General features: G+C 37.2%; 1 protein-coding gene across 3 annotated transcripts in view; it reads left to right on the top strand.

The window, feature by feature from the left end:
- Positions 1-23,812, top strand: part of CA8 (carbonic anhydrase 8) — a 133,656-nt gene that overhangs the window by 52,211 nt on the left and 57,633 nt on the right. For all 3 annotated transcript variants that reach the window (XM_004484330.4, XM_071207825.1, XM_004484331.5), the window contains exon 4: positions 11,890-11,985. In XM_004484330.4, coding sequence (XP_004484387.1) covers positions 11,890-11,985 — 96 coding nt within the window. The remainder of the gene's footprint in view (positions 1-11,889; positions 11,986-23,812) is intronic.

Below are 23,812 nucleotides of genomic sequence, written 5' to 3'. Positions count from 1 at the left end.
TTTTATCTTAGTTTGCACCCCTGTGGGTATGAACCCATTACAAGCAGGACCTTTTGAAGATGTTAGTTTTAGTGAAGGCGTGGCCAACTGAATCAGGACGGGTCTTAATCCAGATTACTGGAGGCCTTATACATGGAACTGAGAAGTCACAGAAGCCAGAAAAGGAGAGGACATCACCACGTGACGGGAGGCAGAGACACAAGTCAAGGAGTCCCCAGATTGCCAGCCACCAGCACCGGAAAGTTACAGACTATGGGAGAAAGCAAACCTTGCCGGTATATTAATTATGGATTTCTTCTAGCCTCAGTTCAGTGAACCAACAAATGCTCATTGTTTAAGCCAGTGCATTGTGTGGTATTTGTCAAAATAGCCTGGCAAACTAAGACCTCCTTGTAATGACTTTGCAAGATAGGTATTATGACCTCCCTTTTTCAGTGGTAACACAGACAATTCTGCTAATTTCTCCAGAAGCCCACAGTGAGCAGAAACATTCATGCATTCCCAGAAGTGCATCTTGACACCTGTGTCCTTGGCCATTCCATTCCTTTTTCCTGGTATTTTTGCTACTGCAGAGAACTTTTTGGTCATTCCTCCATGCTTTGTGTGAACTCCGTCCTGTGTGTTCTGCCCTGACACTTCTTCTTCCACCCTCCCCCTTTGGAATAGAGATCACACGGAAGTGGTGGAACTAAAGGCTCTGGGCCCACGTCTTGGTTCTGTCCCTTGTGGTGTCACCCTGGGCAGGTTATTTCAACTTGTGCACGTCCGTGTCCTTCTTGTTATAGTGGGGATGTTGACACCAGTGACAGAATCTCCTGTTATGAAGGGGTCATAAGGATTGAGCAAGGTGCTATTTGCAAACCCCTTTGAACAGTGTTTGATGGAAAAGATACCGATCGTGCTTATTAAATAAGAATTTCTATAGCATTCTCTTTCAGTTACATGGCTCACTAATCTTTTTTGCTCATGTTTTCTTCTATGGGACTATGTATTTTGTATTTTTATTTATTCATGCCCTGGATTCTTTCCTAAAAAGATTTGAGGTCTTTGTATTTCTAGTATTGAAAGCAGTGAACCCTAAAACCTTAGCTGCTCTCATTGCTCAATAAATGTTTTGATGAAGGCTGCCACTTTTTCATAATTCTTTTGTCAAATGCAGCCCATTTGTGGTGAATGGTGGGTCCAAAATATAGTATCATTCCCTGATGCACTGTACAGAGTGAACACAATCTGAACACAGTCTGTAATGACAAACATTCTAGGATAGCACCAAGACCTTGTAACAATCCCTCTTTAATCTGCCTTCTTTATTTTACAGAACAAAGAATGACATATAGAAAACCTAAGTTATAGCAGTTCAATTGCCACCATAACCCATAATTGAGAATTTTTCTTTTCTTTTTTTAAGAAAATAAGAATATTTCCTGGAAAACAAAGAAACCATGGTCAAATAATCAGTGTTAGTTGCTTCTGATCTTACATTAAATACAAAATATTTCAGAATATTGCAGTTTTTTCTTTTCTTTGATTCACACCACTGCTCCAACAAGCCTATTCCAACTTTTCATGGGGGAAATCCTAAAGGAAGCTTCATTGGGGGGTGGGGGTGGAATACCCTAACAGTATTACAATGCTATACTTCTAAAGTGGGCAGTAGTATCAAATGAAAGGAGATCGGCATTCAAAAAGCAAATCACTGCTTTTAAAAAAAACTTTCTTTTAGGTTACAGACAGCCAATTCCTTTCTAATTGAGGGATCTGAATCCTAAGACCACTATAAATATCTTTTGACATTAATGTATTAATGGAGGCAGTTACTCTGAAACACTTCTAACATAGCTTCCTATTTCTTTTTATCTATATTAGAAGATATGTAATTAAGTTTAGGCAAACATAACCAGTAGATGACAGCTAGAGATAGAATTTCAAATAATTTATTTTCCATTCCATCCTTTATAGCACTTTGTCACTATTATGTCTATCTATATCGTGAATGGCCTTCTCCGAATAAGGGCTGGATAATGTGCTGACAGTGACGTCCTAAAGTGCAGTAGCACCTGAAAAGAAGCTACACTAAATCTCAATTTATCTGTAGATGAATAGACTGCTTTCTATAATTGAGAGTGGCTCCGGTGAAAGATGGTGCTTTCTCTATTCTTTTTCAGTTATTTTGTGCTCTCATCTCATTACTCAAACATGTCACATTTATTTTTTAATCCTAATGCTTAATATTAGCATTAGTTAGTGTTAGTATCATAAAGGTGACTGAGGTGTTAACATTTTCTATTTTTAATCTCATAGCTCTTTCTGAGTACTCTGAGAATGGATACTCTGGGTGTGATAGATTGTATGTGAGTGGGATACTGCTTTTAAAACCCAAAATCTAGTCAAGATCTGCTATAACTCTCTGTAGTTAAATTTCCTTGGGACTGAGGAAAGCAATTAAGCAAAGTCAAGCACACACAAACCAAGATCTGCTCTTGATAAATCCTTCTTCTCTGTGAGTATATTCTAGGTAGTGGCTGAGCTCAAAAGAAAGTTCTTAATGACTGCTGTTTGGTAGAAAAACATGGAATACTTCTGATTTATCAAAATTTACAGCAACCTATGTTTTTTCCAAGCATAACATTTAAAGAATATTAAAAATGAAAGGTGAATTTTGCTTAAATTCAAGCATACTGATTTTCCTTATACGTAAAACACACTTAGCACTCCCTTCTGTTGCCATTTAATTTTTATATTCTGATAGTCACAGACCAACTTCTAGAATGTGTCACCTTATCCTGTGTGTTTTACCCTAATGCTTTCCCAGTTTGCCTCTGCTCCTTTCATAGAATTGAATCTGCCCACTCAATAATCATCCATATCCTCTTAAAAGATAGATCCAAAGTCTTTCTGCCTGCAGTTTCCTTTGTTTCTTTGTATTTGACACTACTGACCACAATTTCTTACGAAAGTCTTTTCTCTTCTGTCCTAAGAGTTCTCTGAAATATTCTGGGTTTCTTCCTGCATATTCCATATTTCCCTTTTCCTTATCTAACTGTTTTCCCAAGCTCAGTCTTTGGTCTTCCATCAGTTTCTTTCAAGACTTGATCCACTGGTGAACTGATACTTGCTATAAAGACATCTCTCTAAGGATATCTGAACTCTGTACCTCTAGCCCTTCTTCTCAAGCACCTCTAGTTTTCTTCTCTCACTAATGGGAACCTTTTAACATGTAATGTAATTTTAAAGGCTTATCTGAACCAGAATTCATCTTTTAATTTGGTACTTACTTTTCTCCAGTAATTTACTATGAAATCACAATTGTCCTTTTCCCCCCTCTTCCTTTCCCTTCATAACTAGCAGTTCAGGTCCTCTATCTCTCTTTCTCTCTTTGGTATGTGTGTGTTTGTAGCTCTGTATATTTGTCTGTCTATGAAAAGCCTGGCAGGTCCTAGGATGAAAGGTAGAATTTGGATGGTCACAGGGTGGAAAGGCTTTCCAAGAAGGTGGCCCAACATCCATAAGCAAAATGGGGGTGTGTGGGTGTTGTAAAGAGTCAGCATTTGAGCATGGTTGGGGTGGGGTAGGATATAGTTAGAGAAATTTAAATATGATATGGTTAGGAAATAAAGGCAATTAGAGATTTTTTTTAACAAGAAAATATGGTGAAAGCTGTGTTAAAGAGACATTAGTTGGACTTGGTATGATTTAGGGTCTGTTGGTGAGCTAGGAAGGGACTTGGTGACAGTTCAGAGATAAAGGAGATCAGGTTCCGGGCTGATTCCAAGGTTTAGAGCCTGGGACGGTTGGGGTCCTGTTGAAAGACAACGAGAGGGCACCTTGGAAGGCAGGTGGTGTCAGTTCTACATATATTCATCTGGAAGTGACAAGGAGATGTCCAAAAGGAAATATCTGTTAAGCATCTGAAGAGGGCAGACACCACAGAACTTATGTGCGTGTGCAGGGTAGGAGAAAGAAATTTGAGTCATAATTGCCTTTTCCATTTTTAATGCTTTTTCCATTCTTCATTATTCATTCCTTTGTACTTTCATGCTGTCGGGTTACTTAAGTTAATAACAAGCCTCATTTATTTTGAGGATAGCTTTCTGGTAGGCTGCCACGAACTCTTCAAACTTATTTTTCTTGGTGACAAATAAATGATTATAAGGCTTTTCACAGTTTCATAACTTTGGACAAATTTATCTATCACTGTGTGTTAAGTACATTAAGATGAATGTTTCATAGATACTCATGGAGAACATCATAATCAATTGTAAGAAATTCAATAGCAAAAGCTCAAAGATTCTCTCTAAACCTGTAAATAGAAGCTTAATAATCATCACATGGTCAGAATTTTTAATAGATAGGAATGATGGGCATTGTGTTGGAGTAATAATTTATTTCCTTGTAACAAATATGTCCTATCGAAGCTGTGATGGGTTGCATTGTGTCCCCTAAAAGGACATGTTCAAGTCCTAAGCCCTGGTACCTCTGAATGTGCCCGTAATTAGAAATAGGGTCTTTGCATCTGTTATCAAGTTAAGATGAGCCCAAGCTAGATTTGGATGGGCTCTTTTCCAATGGCTAGCTCTCGTAAAAGAGGAGTGCAGCTTTGACGTGGAGACACACAGGGAGAATGCCAGAGGCAGAGATTGAATGATGCTGCTCCAAGTCTAAGACAGCCAAAGAGTGTTCACAACCACCATAGGCTGGAAGAGGCCAGGAAGGATTTTCCCCTACAGCCTTCAGAGGGAGCAAGGCCCTGCCGACATCTTGATTTCAGGCTTGTGGCCTCCAGAACTGTAAGAGAATCAATGTCCATTGTTCTGAGCCCCTCAGTTTGTGTGAATTTGTTCCAGAAACCCTGGGAATGTAATACACAGGATTAGGTGATTCAGAGGTGCTGGGGTTGGGGAGAAGAATGGTAAAGAATGAAGAGAGATAATGGCTTTAATTGTTCTAGAAAACCACTTTCTACTACTCTGATTTGCCCAAGTTGGGAGGAAGCCAAAACCTTCCCCTTTTGAGGGAGAGCCACCGCAGGGAGAATGGGGACTGCTGATTTGCCTCAGTGGGGGAAGCGTCTCATTTGCACTGTCTTGCAGTGGCTCTTGTTGGTCCACAGAAGAAGGTTAGGTTCCACCTGCAAGAGGCATCCACTCTACTGCCGACTGCACAGTGTGTTTGCAAGTGCCAGAGGTGAGAGTCGCAATAAATGGTTTGCAAAGTACATGGAAGGGATTAGAACTAGAGTAAGACACAGAAGATTCACTGGGGACCCACGAGCTTTCCCTTTCACCCAGTGCTGAAGGGGGTGTTAGGCACCCCAAGGGTGTAGAGGACCCTTGTCCTGGATGTCATCTTCATCAGATGGACCCTGGGGTGAGGTGACCTTGCAAAGCAGGGCCACTGAGTCCAGGCAGCCTATGTGATCATACTATCTAATCTTTTATAATGTTTTATAATTTTATATTAGAATATAGTAAAATTGGAAGCAGCATTTATATACTTAGCCTTCACTAGAAATTGCTAAGCTGCTCTCAGTTCTCAAAATTTGTCACCCTGTTTCTGCTCCTTGCATATAACTAATGCTAATAAAGGCAAAATATAATCACAATATGGGAGTACAGAGAATACTGGAGGAGGACAGAGGAAGGTGATTCAGATTTTTAAGTTGTAGCTCTCTTTAGGTGGCGGGGAGACTGATGCTCCAAGGAGTTAGTGACTTGTGAAATTCACAGAGCTAAAGCATTGTGGAGCTGATAGAAGAATCTAAGACTTCTGATTCCTAGTTCAGAGGTCATTTTATGAGAGCATGTTGCCTCCCTAAGATTTTATTCGTAGTGTTGCCAAAGTGCGGAATTCCCACTTTGCCATTCTGCACTCTGCCTAGACCAGGCACACCTCAAAGCATATGAGTAATCTTAGGCTTTGAAGTTAATCTTTGGAATCGTCTACTAATAGTCAACTTTGGCTTCTGCTAAACCTGTTCATAAGTTGCTTTGGGGAAAGACTGCTGCATTTCTCTTCTCTAATGGGTCAATTCATTATTTTGTAAGCCTTATCTTTATTACTGTGTGCTTTTTAATTCAGTCCCACTCATCTCCAAACCCTTCTCTAATCACCCCTTTGGAACAAATTTTAGAGAACATAGCTTTAATATTTGTATATCTATTAATACATTATAAACATGCACACATATATGTCTCTATTTTACAAAGCATAGGTAATGGAAATTGAAAGAAATTAGATGAACATGAATAGAAATGGAATTTCTAATATTTTCTTTATGATTATCAGTGGATTGTTTTGCCTCCACCATTCTCCAGCCTCCAGAGGGACCATGGCTAGTCTTGAAAGAGTGCTATCTTTTTGTTAGGGCCCTTCCTCTTTGTTTCCATTGCTACTGCTCTTGTTAGGATTTTTGTAAATATGTGTATATAATAAACTTTATTTTTAGAGAAGTTTTCGATTACAGAAAAGTTACATTGGAAGTATAAGGGATTCCCAGATAGCCTCCCCCTCCCTTTCTCATATTTCCCCTTATTAATAACAACTTACTTTAGTGTGGTACATTTGTTATAATTGATGAACCAATATTGAAGCATTGCTGTAGTTTACATTATGGTTTACACTTTGCACTGTGTAATTTTATAGGTTTTGACAAAATGCGTAATGGTTTGTATCTGCCACTGCAATATCATGCAGAACAATTCCAATGTCCTAAAAATGCCCTATGTTCTACTTATTTTTCCTCTCAGACTCTCTTTTTATCTATGTTACAAGTTGTTCTGTTACTAGATAATAATGTCTACTTTGGTACATGGTTTTATTCCCCCCTTATGTTGGTTCATTCCTCAATCTTGAGGGTTTTGGAATGGTGATGCATACTCTACTTTATGTTGAGAGGGGGCATGGATCTTATGGGGCATATGGAATGAACTGTTTTGCTTGCAGTTGTAGATACTGTTTTTGGGAATGACAGTTGTCCATCATTATCCTTTTGTTAGTTGTCCTGGGCAGGTCTGATGAACTGGATAGTAAGTATTGGCCACAGCTTTGCGAGATTGAGGGCTCAACCAGCATATAAACAGACCAAAGATTTAAGTCTCTGGAATACATATTTAATGGGTATAGTGCTAATTATAGGCTCAGATAAAAGCAGTAGAAGAATCATGAGTACGGAAATTATAAATGAATCTAACTCTGTTATATTGAGGAAACAGATTATCAAGTATTCCAGGATAAAGCCCACTAATGAGGTGCTGATTTCATGAAACTGTGTGCCTTGACTATAGTGTCTGGACATTTCTAGAGCCCTTGAGAGCACCCTTGTTTGAGGCGTGAGATCTTCCTGAGGCATGTATAAGTGTAACCTCTAAAATGCCCTCCTTACTCACCATCAGGTCTCTGAGGCACAACAACTCCTTTGTGTTTAATGCTTCCCCTATTTGGTCAAGGTCTTTTCCAAATATCTGGTTACCATCAGGTCTCTGAGGCACAACAACTCCTTTGTGTTTAATGCTTCCCCTATTTAGTCAAGGTCTTTTCCAAATATCTGGTTAGTGCTTGGTAGTAATCCCATGGAGCCAGGGAGGCTCATCCCTGGGAGTCATGTCCTATATCAGGGGGATGGTTGTGAGTTTATTTGCTGAGTTTGCCTTAGAGAGAGGCCATGTTTGAATAACATTGATGTTTTCATGCGGTAACTTGTAGGCATTAGTTGTTATTTGGACTAATTTTCAATTTTACAAAAATAAGGTTCTTAATGTACAAACATTAACATCAAAAGCTTGGCATATTGGTCTGTTTTATTAGGTACTGCCTGTGTACTCTAGAGATTTTTTGCCATTTTATTTGAGAAAGTAGCAGGGCTCCCCAGGATGGGAGTTTAATACTTTGCTGGTTGTTATCTTGTTCAGCTTTAAACCTCCATTTACCTCCACATTTTCTGTTTGTACATCACATCACATCATATATATATTTTGTTTGTTAGTTTTTTTTAAGCTAGAATTGCTATATTATCTTCCTGGCTTATCCTCCAGCCCCCAAGGTCTTCTCTCTCTATCCATCCTCCATCCTACCAAAAGGACCTCCAAAGGAAAGAGGTGGTTGTGAGGGATAATTTTGATTAATTCTAGACAACATATGTAATAATATATTTACTGCAATAATATTAATATATTGCTTTAACATTTACCAAAATAGAGATAGGATGAAATTTAGAGCTCCGTGCAATCTAACCTTTTCTTCCCCCATCACTTACCTTTCCACCCCCATCACTGCCAAAAAGGTATTCTTCTCTTCATTCTTCTGTTGCAACTATACTTTTCCTGCCTCTCTGGCCTTTCTATGGGTAACAGAACTAATGGTGAAATAATGCAAAATGTGTTAAGATTATAAGAATAATGAAAGGGCTATGGAAGGACAGAAGTCAATATGAATAATTAAAGCATTTCAGGTCTGAGAAAACTTCATTAAGCTGGGAGGAAGGAAAGGGTGGGAGGGAGGGTGTGGAGAAGGGCTCAGAGTACAGAGGAAGCTAACACTAGAGGCTGCAAAAATGCAGGGCTTGTTGCATCTTTGGATTGTGTAGTTAAGTTACTATTACCGGGTTAGTTAGGCTTGATAAGCTGACCGAAATCCAGAATGTTTAGGGATTTGCCTCATACTTGAATTCGCAAATGTCCTAGTGTGGACAGGGCAGCTTTAATGATGTTTTGTTTGGTCATAAAAGGAGATAAAGCACCTCCAAGAGAAGAGGATTTCATAGTACCAGGACAAAGTTTTGGTTTTGTAACTTAGCTCACTTATTGACTTGGAATTTCTGAACTGCCAATTCTCAGGTGATCATTTAAGACCCAGAAGGTGAAAGCAACAACAGATGGTAGAAGTTCTTTTGCTATTTTCTGTTAGTATTATTGTGTGAATCTTGCCAGGGGTCATAGCCATTTTCATATATATATATATATATATATATATATATATTTTAGGAGGCATCAGAATTGAACCCAGGACCTCCCATGTGGGAAGCAGGCGCTTAACTACTTGAGCCACAGTGGCTCCCTTTCCCTTATATTTTTAACTTAGGTTGGTAAAGTGCGAGTGTTTCCTTTAATTTTCCTTTTTTTAAAAAGACTATTTTATAAGCATTTTTAGATTTACAGAAAAATTATGATGTTAGAACAGAGGGGTCTCATATACCCCACACCTAGTTACCCCTATTATTAACATCTTACAGCTGTGATACAGTTGTTACACCAAATGAACCAATATTGGATCCTTCCTATTAACTGAAATCCTTACTTTATTCAGATCTCCTTAGTTTTTCTCTATTGTCCTTTTTCTGTTCCTGGACTCCATTCAGGATCCCACATGATATTTAGGTGTCATATCTCCTAGGCTTCTCTTGGGTGAGATGGTTTCTCCGACTTTCCTTGCTTTTGATGATCTTGACAATAGCGAGGCGCGCTGGTCAGTGTTTTGTAGGATGCACCGTACGAGAATTTTCTGGTGTTTTCTCATGGTAAGACTGGGATTATGGGTGTTGGGGAGGAAGACTGTAGCGGTAAAGTGCCATTTTCATCACATGCTATCATGGGTGCACACCATCAGCCTGACTAATTGCTGACGATGTTGACTTTGATCCTCTGGCTGAGGTAGTGTTTGTCAGATTTCTCCCCTGAAAAGTTCCTCTTTCTTCCCCCTTTCCATACTGTATTCTTGGAAGGAAGCCACACCACATTTAAGAAGTGGGGATCCTTAATTTTTTTTTAAACTTCATTTCAACTTCAAAGAATAAAATAATAGACAAAAGGCAGCTTAACAAATTATAGAAGCATTACTATGAAAAATCATGTCCTGGCACATTTTTCTTTTAGTTAATCCTAAAAACAAGCTCAAGTTATTTTTTACCAGTGTTCCAAACAATGAATAAATGAGCACAGATTGGTTAAATGACATGACCAAGATTTCCTTGTTAATGAAGAAAATGAAAAATAAACTTGATCATTTTCAATAAATACCATATTCTTTTTTTTGACCTTTAACAATGATATAGTACCTTCTTTGTCTTTGCTATAAAAAATTACAATATTACTGTTAACTATAGTCTATAAGTTACATTGTAGTATTTTCCCATGTATCACTGTATTCTTAACACTTCATAATAAAGGACTGTATTAACCACAATCTTCATCTACCACTGGAATCACTATATTATGTAGTCCCTAGATTATTTTCTACTGACTTTCAGTTAACATTAACCTCCCTTGACTACTCTTTTCAGCCACAATCACATTTATAAATCAGCAGTATTAGTTATCCTCATTATAATGTGTTACCATCAACTCTAGCCATTTCTACATATTTACAATTAACCTTATTAAATATTCTTGCATAAATTCCTTTAATTATTTAACACAGAAGAATGTGAACAGTTTTTGAAGAGCAGTCATGAGTGATGATACTGCTAAATTGTGGAGTGGCCAAAAAAAAGAAGCTGTGCATTTTGGTTTTATTTGTTTTACATGTTTCAGGGAAAAAAAAAGTCCCATAATGTTGCTAGGAGAAATAAGAAAAATGTTAATTTGAACTTTGTAATTTTCCAATAAAATATGTATTTCAACCTTGGGCCAGGACCGTCTTTGAGATTTAAGGCAGTTGGTTCTTATCTGTCACTATGACTCCTTTGCTGTTCTTACAGGCAGAGAACGAAAGATTAAAATTCTTTTGTTTGTCTTTCCTTATCATTTGAAAGCCTGAAAACATTGTTTTTATTAAAGATAGTACCTTGACAGTTACAGTTACCGGGGCATATGCTGTCCATGTGAGTTTCTCACAGATAACCTAGCCTAACCATCCTGTAGATGGTTTTTTCTTAGGCTGCAGTTTCTGTCAAGGGCAGAGGGCTTCATGAGCTCCATCTAGTGGACAGTTTTATAATCTTGAATGTTAGCTGGACAAATTCAGCAGAAGAAAAATCAAAATTTTTTGGCAATCCTCATGATTTTCTTTAATAGTTTAGTATAGATGTTAAAATGAATTTTATCCATGTCTCTTTAGATTAGAACTAATCTTTAAAGGAGGCAATAGTTTAAAGTGGTAAGTAATTATAACTCAATTAAAAGCTGTAGTAATGAAGGTAGCATTCTAGATAAAAGGTTTACCTACTACTATTATAAGAAGAAGCTCAGTGCCAAGTGATTTTTAACCAGGAATTAAATTTGGCTTCTGGAAAGTGTTTTATCAGTGCCATAGGAACAAGTGCATAGTCCAGATAAATCTGAAAGCTACAAAGCTTTATGAGGCTAGGTGTGAGGGAGTCATTTCTTCACAGATAAAATTTTATCCTCCATACAGGAAATGGCCTCCTTTTAGAGATTTACATTGGCATTCATGATTTTACCATGGATTTTTAAAAATGCAACATTTTTTTATAGGATATACTTAGTTGAAATAATTTAGCAGAATTTGAGACCGACCTTGGACATTTATTGATAGAAATACTGCACAAGACAGTATTTGATTGTGCAGGTTCTAATTCTTTAAATGAGTTTTGGTATTTGTGCCCAAACCTTGGGTTTTGCCACATTGAGATTCAGGGAGGATGCCATCTAAATAAAGAGAACTAAGTCAGAGCAAAATCTGCAAGGCACCCTAGATAAGCTGCTACTCAGGACTGATGCTGAACTCGGGAGGCATCCACTAAGCATTGCTTCTGTTCAGAAATAAGACGGGAGGAATGCACATAGAGATCCTGCATTAAGACCATAATTCTGAAACTTGTGACACTCACATATCTTATGAGAGTGTATATTTTTAGCTAAGGAGAAGTTGATATATTTTTGTTTTTATAAATAAAGGTACATTAAATATCTCAACAACCTGTCCTTGCGCTTGCAGCTCCATCTGATCCACTGGAACTCCACCCTCTTCGGCAGTATTGATGAGGCTGTTGGAAAACCACATGGAATTGCCATCATTGCTCTGTTTGTTCAGGTAAATGGTCTCCTGTGAGAATCATTGTATTGTTTAGAGATGCTTGTTTTTAATTATTTTAGCAAAATAGCTTTGCTCTAAGTTCCATTAGTTAGAGGTGATATCAAACACATATATAAACTCACTGACCATACAACTAGAAAAGTAGACCTTTGTGGATCATGAGTGTGCAGCAATATTCACTGGTAGAAAATAGCTCATTTATTTATTAAAGATTTTCTTCAGAACAATACTTGGTGTCTTAGGATAAATTATTTAGAAAGTGTCTCTTGAAGGCAGAGTTCCTTTTATTTGTGAAAAAGAATTTCATGAAATGTTTTTGAACCCTCACCATAAAATCTAAGAAAGCCCAATAATATAACTGTGTCGATAACTTTAGCTCTTAGTTATCAATTTTCACTGCAAGATTTTTGACGTGCCTTACAGAAAACACTGGTGAATATGACTGACAATGACTTTGGATGGGATAGTCCATAAACACTTAGATTTGAGTTCTGTGGTGGGAAAAAATATTATAAATTTAGCCAAACATGAACAGTAGTAAAAATTCAGTCCATTTCCTCAGGTAAATCTCTTTAACTTTGTCTTATCTAACTGACATGATAAAAGATTTAGAGCTGAAAGAGAGCCTAGAAACTTTGGCTGCCCCGTTTTCCTGAAGAGAAACCAAGATCCAGAGGGCACAAGTGATTATTTCAGGTTTCACAATGATTTCATGTTTCAAATTAGGTCCAGAAAATTCCAGCTCTGCAGCAGCCATGACTTCAGGCTATTTCTTGAATAACCTAGGATTGCTCCTTAATGGTCTTTAGTAACTTAATTTTCCAAAGTTAGTGGGATAATTGACCTGTTATTGCTTTATCATGGCACATATTTCAATAGCGTTAATAATGCCCACGAGTTTCTATTATAAGTACCTTTTATAATATATATAGCAGCCATCTGGTTATAGCCTCTTACAATTTTAAAATCAAGGTTTTAAAAGTGTAACACACCTAACAAATTTTAAATGAATCCTGATCTCACAATTTATTGTGACTAGCTTTTATAGTGGCAAGGCCCTGTTCTCTTTCGGTTTTATACTGTATTGTGTAAGTGGAGTAGTCACATAATGCTGATGAAAAAGTGTTTTTTTATTATACAAATACTGTTTGATAGTCTTTAGTGTATTGAAGAAATAATTACTTAAAGACAAGTTTTGTAACCCAAAAAAGTTAATGTACCCTATATTTTTAATGTAATATTTTGTGTGATCTATGTATCTTTTAAAAATAAAAAGAATATATTTTTTAAAAATTTAATGTGACATCCAGATTTAAGAAGGTGAGGTAGTAGAAGACGATGCCTCATTATTAAAATATAAGAATAAAAATAAGAATAAAGGATGTCATTAACATGGCAATGTAAGGTATCCCCTGAAAAAAGCCCTAGAGATTCAGAGAATAAAAGGACAAATCCTACAAGTTTAGAACTCTGGAGGGCAGTAGAGACTGGAGATGGACTCTGCAAATGCTGAATTGAAAAAAAGAAAATTATTAACTAGGAAACTCCTGCCCCAGACCTACTGGTCTACTCCCTCTCCCTCACTCAGGCCTGCGCAGCTTGGGAGTTGCTCACAGACAGAAGCCCACATCTCTCTCACCTCTCACTTGGGTCACAACTATAGAGGCATTCACAGCAGCAAGTTAGAACTGTGCATATATCCAGACACAGGGACCCAAGTCCAGAGAGATTCAGGGCAGAACACAAGCCACTGAGGAGTGCTGAATAGAAAGGGGCCCCCAGGAGGAAAAAAAAATAGGGAAAGAGAGAGCGACTGCAGTAATATTGTTGGGGAAGACTCAATCCAGTTACTGTCAGCTGGACCACCTAAATGCAGAATGAATTTTTCTGGAATGATTCACCTTCCTGGAGTGACCCCATCTGGTCTCTAAGATGGGACACCCTAATGTGGAAGAAACCAGGGGCAGAAATCTTCACAGAGAAAAGAAAGGGGGGTGATGGTAAACTGAACTGCTGTAAGACAGGAGAGTTCCAGAAGTGAAAAGAGTAAGGAAAACAGGGCACTGAGTGAGGGAGAGAATTTGAACAAATATTAGGAGCTGAGCAGAAAATTCCACACAAAAACAAACAAAAGTTAAATATTCCTGGAGAAGGAACAGAGGAAGGAAGTTTTCTCCTGGAGGTGAAACAGTTACATGAAGAGTGCAATCTTAATAAAAATTGTACCATATATCCAGGGCAAGAATCAGATGAAGAAGAACTGAGAAATTCTGATTGGTTAAACATGGCTATTCTAAAGGTCTAGAATAAGTTGGATAAAGCTTGATGAAGAGCCTTAACACAAAGCCAATCAACAATAAAACCCTGGACAAGTAGGAGAAACTGAATGTCAGAGTTAACACATCAAGATAATCAGGTGCATAGACATCAGCAAAAAAATTATAAGCCATACTAAGAAATAGGAAGAGGTGGCTTCATCAGGGGAACAAATTAAAACGTCACAGGAGACACAGGATTTAGAACAACTAATCAAAGAAGTTCAAACAAATCTAAATCAATTCAAGAAGATGGAGAAATATGCATAAAGAGATAAAGAATATTAAGAAGATAAGGTGTGAGCAAAAAGAAAAATTTGAAAATATAAAAAGATGTAACAAATTATGGTGAAGAAAGGCACAATAGTAGAGATTAAAAGTACACTAGAGGGAAACGGACTTGGCCCAGTGGTTAGGGCGTACGTCTACCACGTGGGAGGTCCGCGGTTCAAACCCCGGGCCTCCTTGACCCATGTGGAGCTGGCCCACGCGCAGTGCTGATGCACGCAAGGGGTGCTGTGCCATGCAGGGGTGTCCCCCACGTGGGGAAGCCCCACGGGCAAGGATTGTGCCCCGTAAGGAGAGCCGCCCAGCATGAAAGAAAGTGCAGCCTGCCCAGGAGTGGCACCGCCCACACTTCCCATGCCGCTGACGACAACAGAAGCGGACAAAGAAACAAGACGCAGCGAATGGACACAGAGAACAGACAACTGGGGCAAGGGGGGGAATTAAATAAAAATAAATCTTTAAAAAAAAAAAAGTACACTAGAGGCATACAACAGCAGAATTGAGCAGGCATTTGAAACAATTAGTGAACTAGAAGACAGCAATTGAAATCATACACTCAGAAAAACAGCAGAAAGAGGAAAGAATAGAAAAAATGGAGCAGTTTCTCAGGGATTTGAATGACAACATGAAGTGCACAAATGTGTCATGGGTGTCACAGAAGGAGAAGAGAAAGGAAAAGGGACAGAAAGAATCTTTGAGGAAATAATGGCCCCAAATTTCCCAACTCTTATGAAAGACATAAATAAACATGTCTATCAACCACAACAAACTCCAAACAGAATATATCCTAATAGACCTACTCTGAGACACATACTTACCAGAATTTCAAATGCCAAAGACAAAGAGAAGAACAATTTGTCACATCCGGGGATCCTAAGTAAGACTGACTACCAGTTTCTTATCAGAAACCATGGATGTGAAAAGGCAGTGGTATGCCATATTTAAGGTACTAAAAGAGAAAAACTGCCAGCCCCAAATTCTTTATCTAGCAAAACTCTCCTTTAAAAATGAGAGTTTAAAATATTGACAGATAAACAGAAACTGAAATAGTTCATCAACAAGACAGCTGCTCTACAAGAATTTTGAAAGGGAGTTCTGCAGGTTGAAAGGAAAAGACAAATGAGTGTGGCTTGGAGTAGTGTGAAGAACTGAAGAGCCTCAGTAAGGGTAACTAAAAGGGTAAATGCCAAGCACGATTGTACTGTAGCCTCAATATACAACTCTTTCTTGAATAAGAAAAAGGATATTTCCTGGTAATGAACATGCAAAATATAAAATGGTAAAGTGGGACAAAAACAACATAAAGATGAGAAACAGAGGGATATGGGAGCAGAGAACCAGTATGCTGTTGAAGCTAAGTTAGTATCTTTTCAAATTTGTAGTTAATAATGTAAACCTCAGGGTAACCACAAAGAAAATATGTCAGAAATATATGGAAAAATAAATGGGCAGGGATCAGTCAGAGAGATCACAAAAGATGAACTTTGCAAAAAAGGAGGTTGCAATAAAGAAAAGAGAGACAAAAACCAAAGGACAAAATGGCTTAAGTAAGCACAGCCTATATAGTAATAATACTGAATGCTAATGGATTGAATTCCCCAATCAAAAGACATAGAATGGCAGAATCAATAAAAAACTATGATCCAACTATAAGTTGTTTATAAGAGACTCACCTTAGGCCCAAAGGCACAAATTGATTGAAAGTGAGAGGTTGGAAAAAGATATTTCATGCAAATAGTAAGCAAAAAAGAACTAAGGTAGGTATAATATCTGAGAAAATAGACTTAAAGTTAAAAGCTCTTATAAGAGACAGCTGCACACTATAAATTAATAAAAGGGGCAATCCACCAAAAGGAAACAATAATCATATATTTATTCACCTAACCACGAAGCCCCAAAATACATGAGACAAACACCAGCAAAATTGAAGGGAGAAATAGATACTTTTACAATAAAAGTTGTAGACTTCTATACATCACTCTCATCAATAAATGAAACATCGAGGCAGAAGACCAATAAAGAAACAGAGAATTTAAAAAATATGATAAATGAAGTCTACCTAACAGTCATGCACAGAACATTGCACCCCGGAACTTCAGGACATGTATTCTTCTCAAGTGCACATGGATCTTCTCCAGTAGAGACCACATGTTGGGACACAAAAGAAGTCTCAAAAATTTTAAAAGATTGAAATTATAAAAAGCATCTCCTCTGACCATAATGGAATGAAGCTAGAAATCAATAACAGGCAGAGAACTGGAAAATCTACAAATATATGGATATTAAGTAACACTCTTAAACAATCAGTGGGTCAGAGAAGAAATTGCAAGGGAAATCAGTAAATATCTTAAGACAAGTGAAAATGAGAGTACAGAAGATCAAAATTATGGGATGCAATGGAGGCAGTGCTGAGATGGAAATTTAAAGCCTTAAAAGCTTACTAAAAAGAAGAAAGAGCTAAAAATCAAAGACCCAACTGCACACCAGCAGGAACTAGAAGAGGAACAGCAAACTAATCCCAAAGCAAGCAGAATGAAGCAGATAAAGATTAGAGCAGAAATAAATGAAACTGAGAATAAAAGACAATAGAATTAACAAAACCAAAAGTTGTTTCTCTGAAAAAATCAATAAAATTGACAAGCCTTTTAGCTAGACTGACAAATTAAAAATGAGAAAACACGCAAATAAATAAAATCAGAAATGAGAGGGGGAACATTACTGCTGACCACGCAGAAACAAAAAGGATCATAAAATGATACTTTGAACAGCTAACACCTGAGACAACTTAGCTGAAATATGCCAACACATTAGACAACTTAGGTGAAATGGACAACTTCCTGGAAACACACAACCTATGCTGACTCTAGAACAGGGGTTCTTAACAAGGGGTCCATGAGCTTGAATTGAAATTCAAAGAAACATTTTTCTTGTAGGGATGTGTTGGTGCAGGTATGATGTATTTATTAAATAATACACAGTATAGTGTGGACTTAGTAAGGGGTCCATGGTTTTCACCTGACTGGCAAAGAGCTCCATGGAACAAAAAAGGCTAAGAACCCCTGCTCTAGAAGAAATAGAAGACCTCAACAGAACAATTCCAAATAAAGAGATTGAATCAGTCAACAAAAACCTCCCAACAAAGAAAAGCCCAGGAACAGTTGGTTTCACAGGTGAATTATACCAATCATTCCAAGAAAAACTGACAGTCCTGTTCAAACTCTTCCAAGAAATTGAAGACGAGGGAAGACTAATTCATTCTATGATGCTAACATCATCCTGATACCAAAGCCAGGTAAAGATACAAGAAAAGAAAATTACAGATGAGTTTCTCTTATAATATATCCTCAACAAAATACTTGCAAATCAAATCCAACAGCACATTAAAATAATTATATACTGTGATCATGTAGGTTTTATCCCAGGTGTGCAAGGGTGGTTCAACATAAGAAAATCAATTAATGTTGCATATCATATTAACAAAATGAAGGGGAAAAACCACATGATCATCTTGATTGATGCAGAAAAGGCCTTTGACAAACTCCAGCATCCTTTCTTGATAAAAATACTTAAAAGAGAAATAGAAGGAAACTTCCTCAACATGATAAAAGGCATATATAAAAACTAATAGCTAACATCATAGTCAATGATGGAAGACTGAAAGCTTTCCCTCTAAGATTTGGAACACCTTCACCACTGATTTTCAGTATTGTCCTGGAAGTCCAGCCAGAGAAGTTAGGCAAGAAAAAGAAAAGACATCCAGATTCCAAAGGAAGAAGTAAAACTTTTACTATTAGCAGATGACATGATCCTATATATAGAATATCCCCCCAAAATCTACAACAAAGATACTAGAGCTAATAAACATGCAGCAATGTGGTGGGGTATAATGCCAGTGTGCAAAAATCAGTAGTGTTTTTGTACACTAGTAATGAGCAATCTGAGGTGGAAATCAAGAAAGATTCCATTTATAATACCAACGAAAATAATCAAATATCTAGGAATAAATTTAACCAAGAAGGTAAAGGACTTCTACACAGAAAACTAGAAAAATTTCCAAAAGAAATTAAAGAAGACCTAAATAAATGGAAAAACATTCTGTGTTTATGGATGGGAAGATGAAATATCATTAAGATGTCAATTCTACCCCAGATGACTTATAGATTAAATGCAATCCCAATCAAAATTCTAACAGCATTCTTTGCAGAAATGCAAAAGCCAATTATCGAATTTATTTGGAAGGGTAAGGGGCTCTGAACAGCCAAAAACATATTGCAAAAGACCAAAATTAGAGACTCACATTTCTTGACTTCAAAGCATATTGCATATTGTAAAGCTGCAAATGTCAGTACAATATGGTATTGGCATAAGGATAGAAATATTGACCAATGGAATCAAACTGAGAGTTCAGAAATAGACCCTCACAACTACGCCAGTTTATTTTTAACAAGGTTGCCAAGTCCATTAAATTGGGGAAGAATAATCTCTTTAAAAAATGTTGCAGGGACAATTTAATATCCATATGCAAAACAATGAAAGAAGACTCCTCTTTCATAATATATAAAAAATTAACTCAAAATGGATCAAAGACCTAAATATAAGAACCAGGACTATAAAACTCCTAGAAGAAAATATCGGGAAGTATCTTCAGGGTCTTGTGTTGGAAAATAGTTCCTTGAACTTTACACTCAGAGCACATCAATGAAAGAAAAAAAATAGATGAATGGAACTTCCTCAAAATTAAAAAAAAAACCTGTGCATCAAAACCTTTGCCACAAAAGTGAGAAGAGCCTACTTGGAAGAAAATACTTTGAAACCACATATCTGATAAGGGTTTAATATCCAGAATATATAAAGAAGTTCTATGTAATTCAGCAATAAAAAGAAAGTCAACCCATTTAAAATTGGGCAAAAGACTGGAATAGAGGTTTCTCCAAAGAGGATATACAAATGACTAAAAAGCACAGGAACAGATGGTTAACATCACTAGCTATTAAGAAAATGCAAATCAAAACCATAATGAGATATCATTTCACACCACTAGAATTGCTACTATTAAAAAAAACCAAAACAGGTAACTGGGAGAGGATATAGAAAAACAGGAACACTCACTTCTTCACTGCTGGTGGGAATGTAAAATGGTGCAGCTGCTGTGGAAGACAGTTTGGTAGTTCATTATTACCCAGCAATCCACTACTAGATATAAATACCCAAAATAATTGAAAGCAGGGACTCGAACAGGTGTTTTCACACTGATGTTCATAGTGGCATTATTCACAGTCGCCAAAGGATTGAAGCAGCCCTAGTGTCCATGAACTAATGAATGGATAAATTAAACATGACATGTACATACAGTGGAATGTTATTTGGCCATAAAAGGGAATGAAGTCCTGATGCATGCAACAACATGGATGAACCTGGAAGACATTATGCTGAGTGAAATAAGCCAGACACAAAAGGAAAATATTGTATGATCTCAATGATATGAACTACTTATAGTAAGCAAACTCATAGAATTAGAATCTAGAATTTAGGTTACTGGGGATAAATTGGGGTTAGAGAATGGGGAACTGATGCTAAATTAGTACAGAGCTATTTAGGTTGATTGGAAAGGTTTGGAAATGGATGGTGATGTTGGTAGCATATTATTGTGAGTGTAATTAACAGCACTGAATTCTAAAGGTGAATGTGGTTAAAAAGAGAAAATTAGGTTATATATTTTACTAGAATAAAAATTAAAAGATAAAACATGTCTGTATAACACAGTGAACCCTATTGTAGATGATGGATTAGAGTTAATAGTACAAGTATAAGAATATTCTTTCATGAATTATAACAAATGTATGACTCAGTACTTGATATTAGTAATAAGGTGGTATATGGAAAAAGTACACCTAATGTAAACTAGGGATGATAGTTATTAGTACTATTTTAATAACTTTTCATCAATGGTAACAAAGTTAGCTACTGTTAAAAAATGAATACAATTACCAAAAAAAAGTATGATGTTATGGAAAGATAGAAAAACAAACCAGTGATATAAGTAATAGAAAAAACAAAATCAGACCCACATGTAGATATCTGAAACAGTAGAACTAGCACTGCACATTACTAGAGAGAGGATGGACCAACCAATAAATGGTGCTGGAAAAATTGTTCATCCATATGGGACAAAAAAACAACAACAGTGGATTTTTATCTCCTAATATACGCAAAAATTATTTCTAGATTATAGGCTTAAATGTGAATGTCAAAACATTTTTAGAATGAAATTTACCTTTGACCTCAGGGTAGAGTACTTTATTCATCTTAAGAAATTCTATCCGTAGGAAAAATAATTTCAACTCCACTTAAAAATTATGAACTTCTGTTCAACATATGATACCTTAAAGAGAATAAAAAATTAAGTCATAGAGTGGAAGAAAACACATGCAAACCCTTAACCAAAAGATTACTAACCTGAGCATATAAATGAACACAATAGAAATCAGTAAGAAACAAAGTAAACCAAATAGAAAGAAGAGAAGTACAAAAGTCTGTCTTCACAGAAGACTATAAGTGGCCAATAAACCTCATGTAGCAACTAAGGAAAATTGAATTTAATTTGTATTATTCTATTTTATGTTTGCCAGATTAGCAAATACTGAAGAGTCCGAGTGTTGGTGAAGAAATTGGAACCCTTAGACATTGCTTGTGGGAATATAAAAATGGTACAGCAACTTTGAAAAGCACTGTGGCAGTTTATAAAACAGCAAAATATCAGCTCAGTATATGTCGCAACATTTCACTCCTAGGTATCTTCCTAAAAGAAATGATAACATTTTTCTACCCAAAGACTTGTATATGGATTTATATAGCAGAATTATTCATAATAGCCCAAAATGGAAATAATCAAAACACCCAGCAGGTAGTCAGTGCATAAATAAAATATGGTGTTATTCATACAATGGATACTTATCAGCAATAAAAAGAAATATTGATACATGCTGTAACATGGATGAACCTCAAAAACATTATGTTAACTAAAGAAGCCAGAGTGAAAGACTTTTCATTTTATATAAAATGTCCAGAAAAGACAAATTTATATATAGAGAAAGCTAATCAGGGTACAAGGGAAATTTTTGGGGTGTTCTACAATTGGATTGTGGTGATAGTTGCATACCTCTACAAATTTACTAGAAATCATTGATTGAACTTTTACAATGGGTTAATTGTGTAGTATATTTATTAAAAAATAAGAATAAAAATAAAATAACAATAAGAATACAAATAACCAAGTAGTCATATATAGAAAAGAAGGGAACATGTCAGTTTTATCTTTGGAGATAGTAAACAAGAAATGTTTGTGAATAGAATTTTTTTATTTAATATTTTTAAAGATACTTAGATTACACAAATGTCACATAAAAAATATAGGGGATTCCCATAGGCCCCACTCCCACACTTCCCACATTTTCCCACATTGACATCATCCTTCTTTAGGGAGGTACATTTATTGCAATTGAACACATTTTGGAGCATTGCCACTAAGCATGGATTAAAAAGTTTACATTGTAGTTTACACTCTCTCCCTCCCAATTCTGTAGGTTCTGGCAAGATTTATAATGGCCTGTATCTGTCATCATACTGTCATTCAGGACAATTCCCAAGTCCCAAAAATGCCCCTGTATTTCACCTGTTTTTCCCTCTTCCTGCTCTCAGAACCTCTAGTGGCCACTGCCTCCACATCAGTGATATAATTTCTTCCATTGCTAGAATCACAGTAAGTCTATAGTAGAATACCAGTGAGTCTACTTTAGTCCATAGGTCATTCCCCAATCCTGAGGATTCTAGGATGGTGATGTCTACTCTACCTCTAATTGAGAGGGGGCTGTGATCCCATAGGGCCAATGGATGGGACTCTCTTGCTTGCAGTTGTAGACTCTGTTCCTTGGTATGGTAGTTGTCTATTATCAACTCCATATTAGTTGTCCTGGGTGAGACCAATGAACTGGAGAGTAAGTGTTGTAGCTCTGTTGAGATTCAGGGCCCAGTTGACACATGGACAGCCCTAAGACTTATCTTGGATGTACACCTACCAACTCCAGTACTAAGTATAGGTTCAAATAGCAGGACAGAAGAACCATGTGTAGGGAAATCACAACTGAATCCAACTCTGTCACTCTGGGGAGCATAAATTCCAAAGTAGGACAACTGGCAAGTCACCAGATTCCTGAGCTACCTTCCCTAGCTATAGTGTCTGGATGTCGCCAGAGCCCTCAGGAGCCCCCATAATTGGGGTAGTATCTACTTTGTCAGTCAAAGAGATCCTGCTGAGATATACATAAGTGTAACCTCTGAAATAACCTTCCGACTCACTTTGTAGCCTCTTAGCCATATGAGCTCATTTGTCTTTGCCTTTTCCCCCTTTTGGTCAAGGTCTTTTTTCAGTTGCATTGCTAATTGGTGCTTGGTAGTAATCCCTCGGTGCCAGGGAGGCTCATCCCCAGAAACCCTGTCCCACGCTGGGGAAGGTAATATATTTATAAGCTGAGTTCAGCTTAGAGAGAGGCCGCATTTGAGCAACAAGAAGGCTCCCAAGAGGCAGCTCTTAGGTACCCTATAATACTAGGCTAAGTTTCAATTTCAAGAGTAAAGGTCCATAACTGGGGGGAGGAAGCAAGTGAACACTGGGGGTTGGCAGATACATGGTTGAAACTACAATGCTGGGAATGCTCTTTTGGCAGTATGTCAAGTGAGAGTTGCTGATTTGGGGCATTGGATGTGGGAGGCATTTGAGACAGGGCACAACTGGGGTAGGTTTCTAGGGTGTGAGTGAAGGTTCATCTTGCCATAGTGTATTATATCAATGGGTGGAGACCCATATAATGAGCAGCAAGGTGGTGGACTCCCATCCTGGGCAGGCCTGCTGTTTTCCCAAATAGAGGAGCAGGAGTCTTGAACTGAATTAAATATGTTAACTTAATAATTTCCCTTACTAATTGTTAGCATGAAACAAGTGACATGGGCTAACAGTGCACCGAACTGAAAGCCAAGTCTCTTGGAATGCACAGCAGTATTCTCAGTAATGAGCCGAGTTATTTTAAGCAAGGAAAAGTTTCCAAACACATACTTGTTCTACCATTCTGTAAGTTTGCTTTGAGGAAAAAGTCAGGTTATATATGTGGAAATGCCTTTCCCGGGAGAGAGTAAAATTAGAGAAACTATGAGAGCAAAATTTCATG

Source organism: Dasypus novemcinctus, chromosome 14 (genome assembly GCF_030445035.2).
Source record: "Dasypus novemcinctus isolate mDasNov1 chromosome 14, mDasNov1.1.hap2, whole genome shotgun sequence".
Lineage (NCBI taxonomy): Eukaryota > Metazoa > Chordata > Mammalia > Cingulata > Dasypodidae > Dasypus > Dasypus novemcinctus.
The sequence above is the reverse complement of the archived record's forward strand: the minus strand, read 5'-3'. Positions and strand labels throughout refer to the sequence as shown.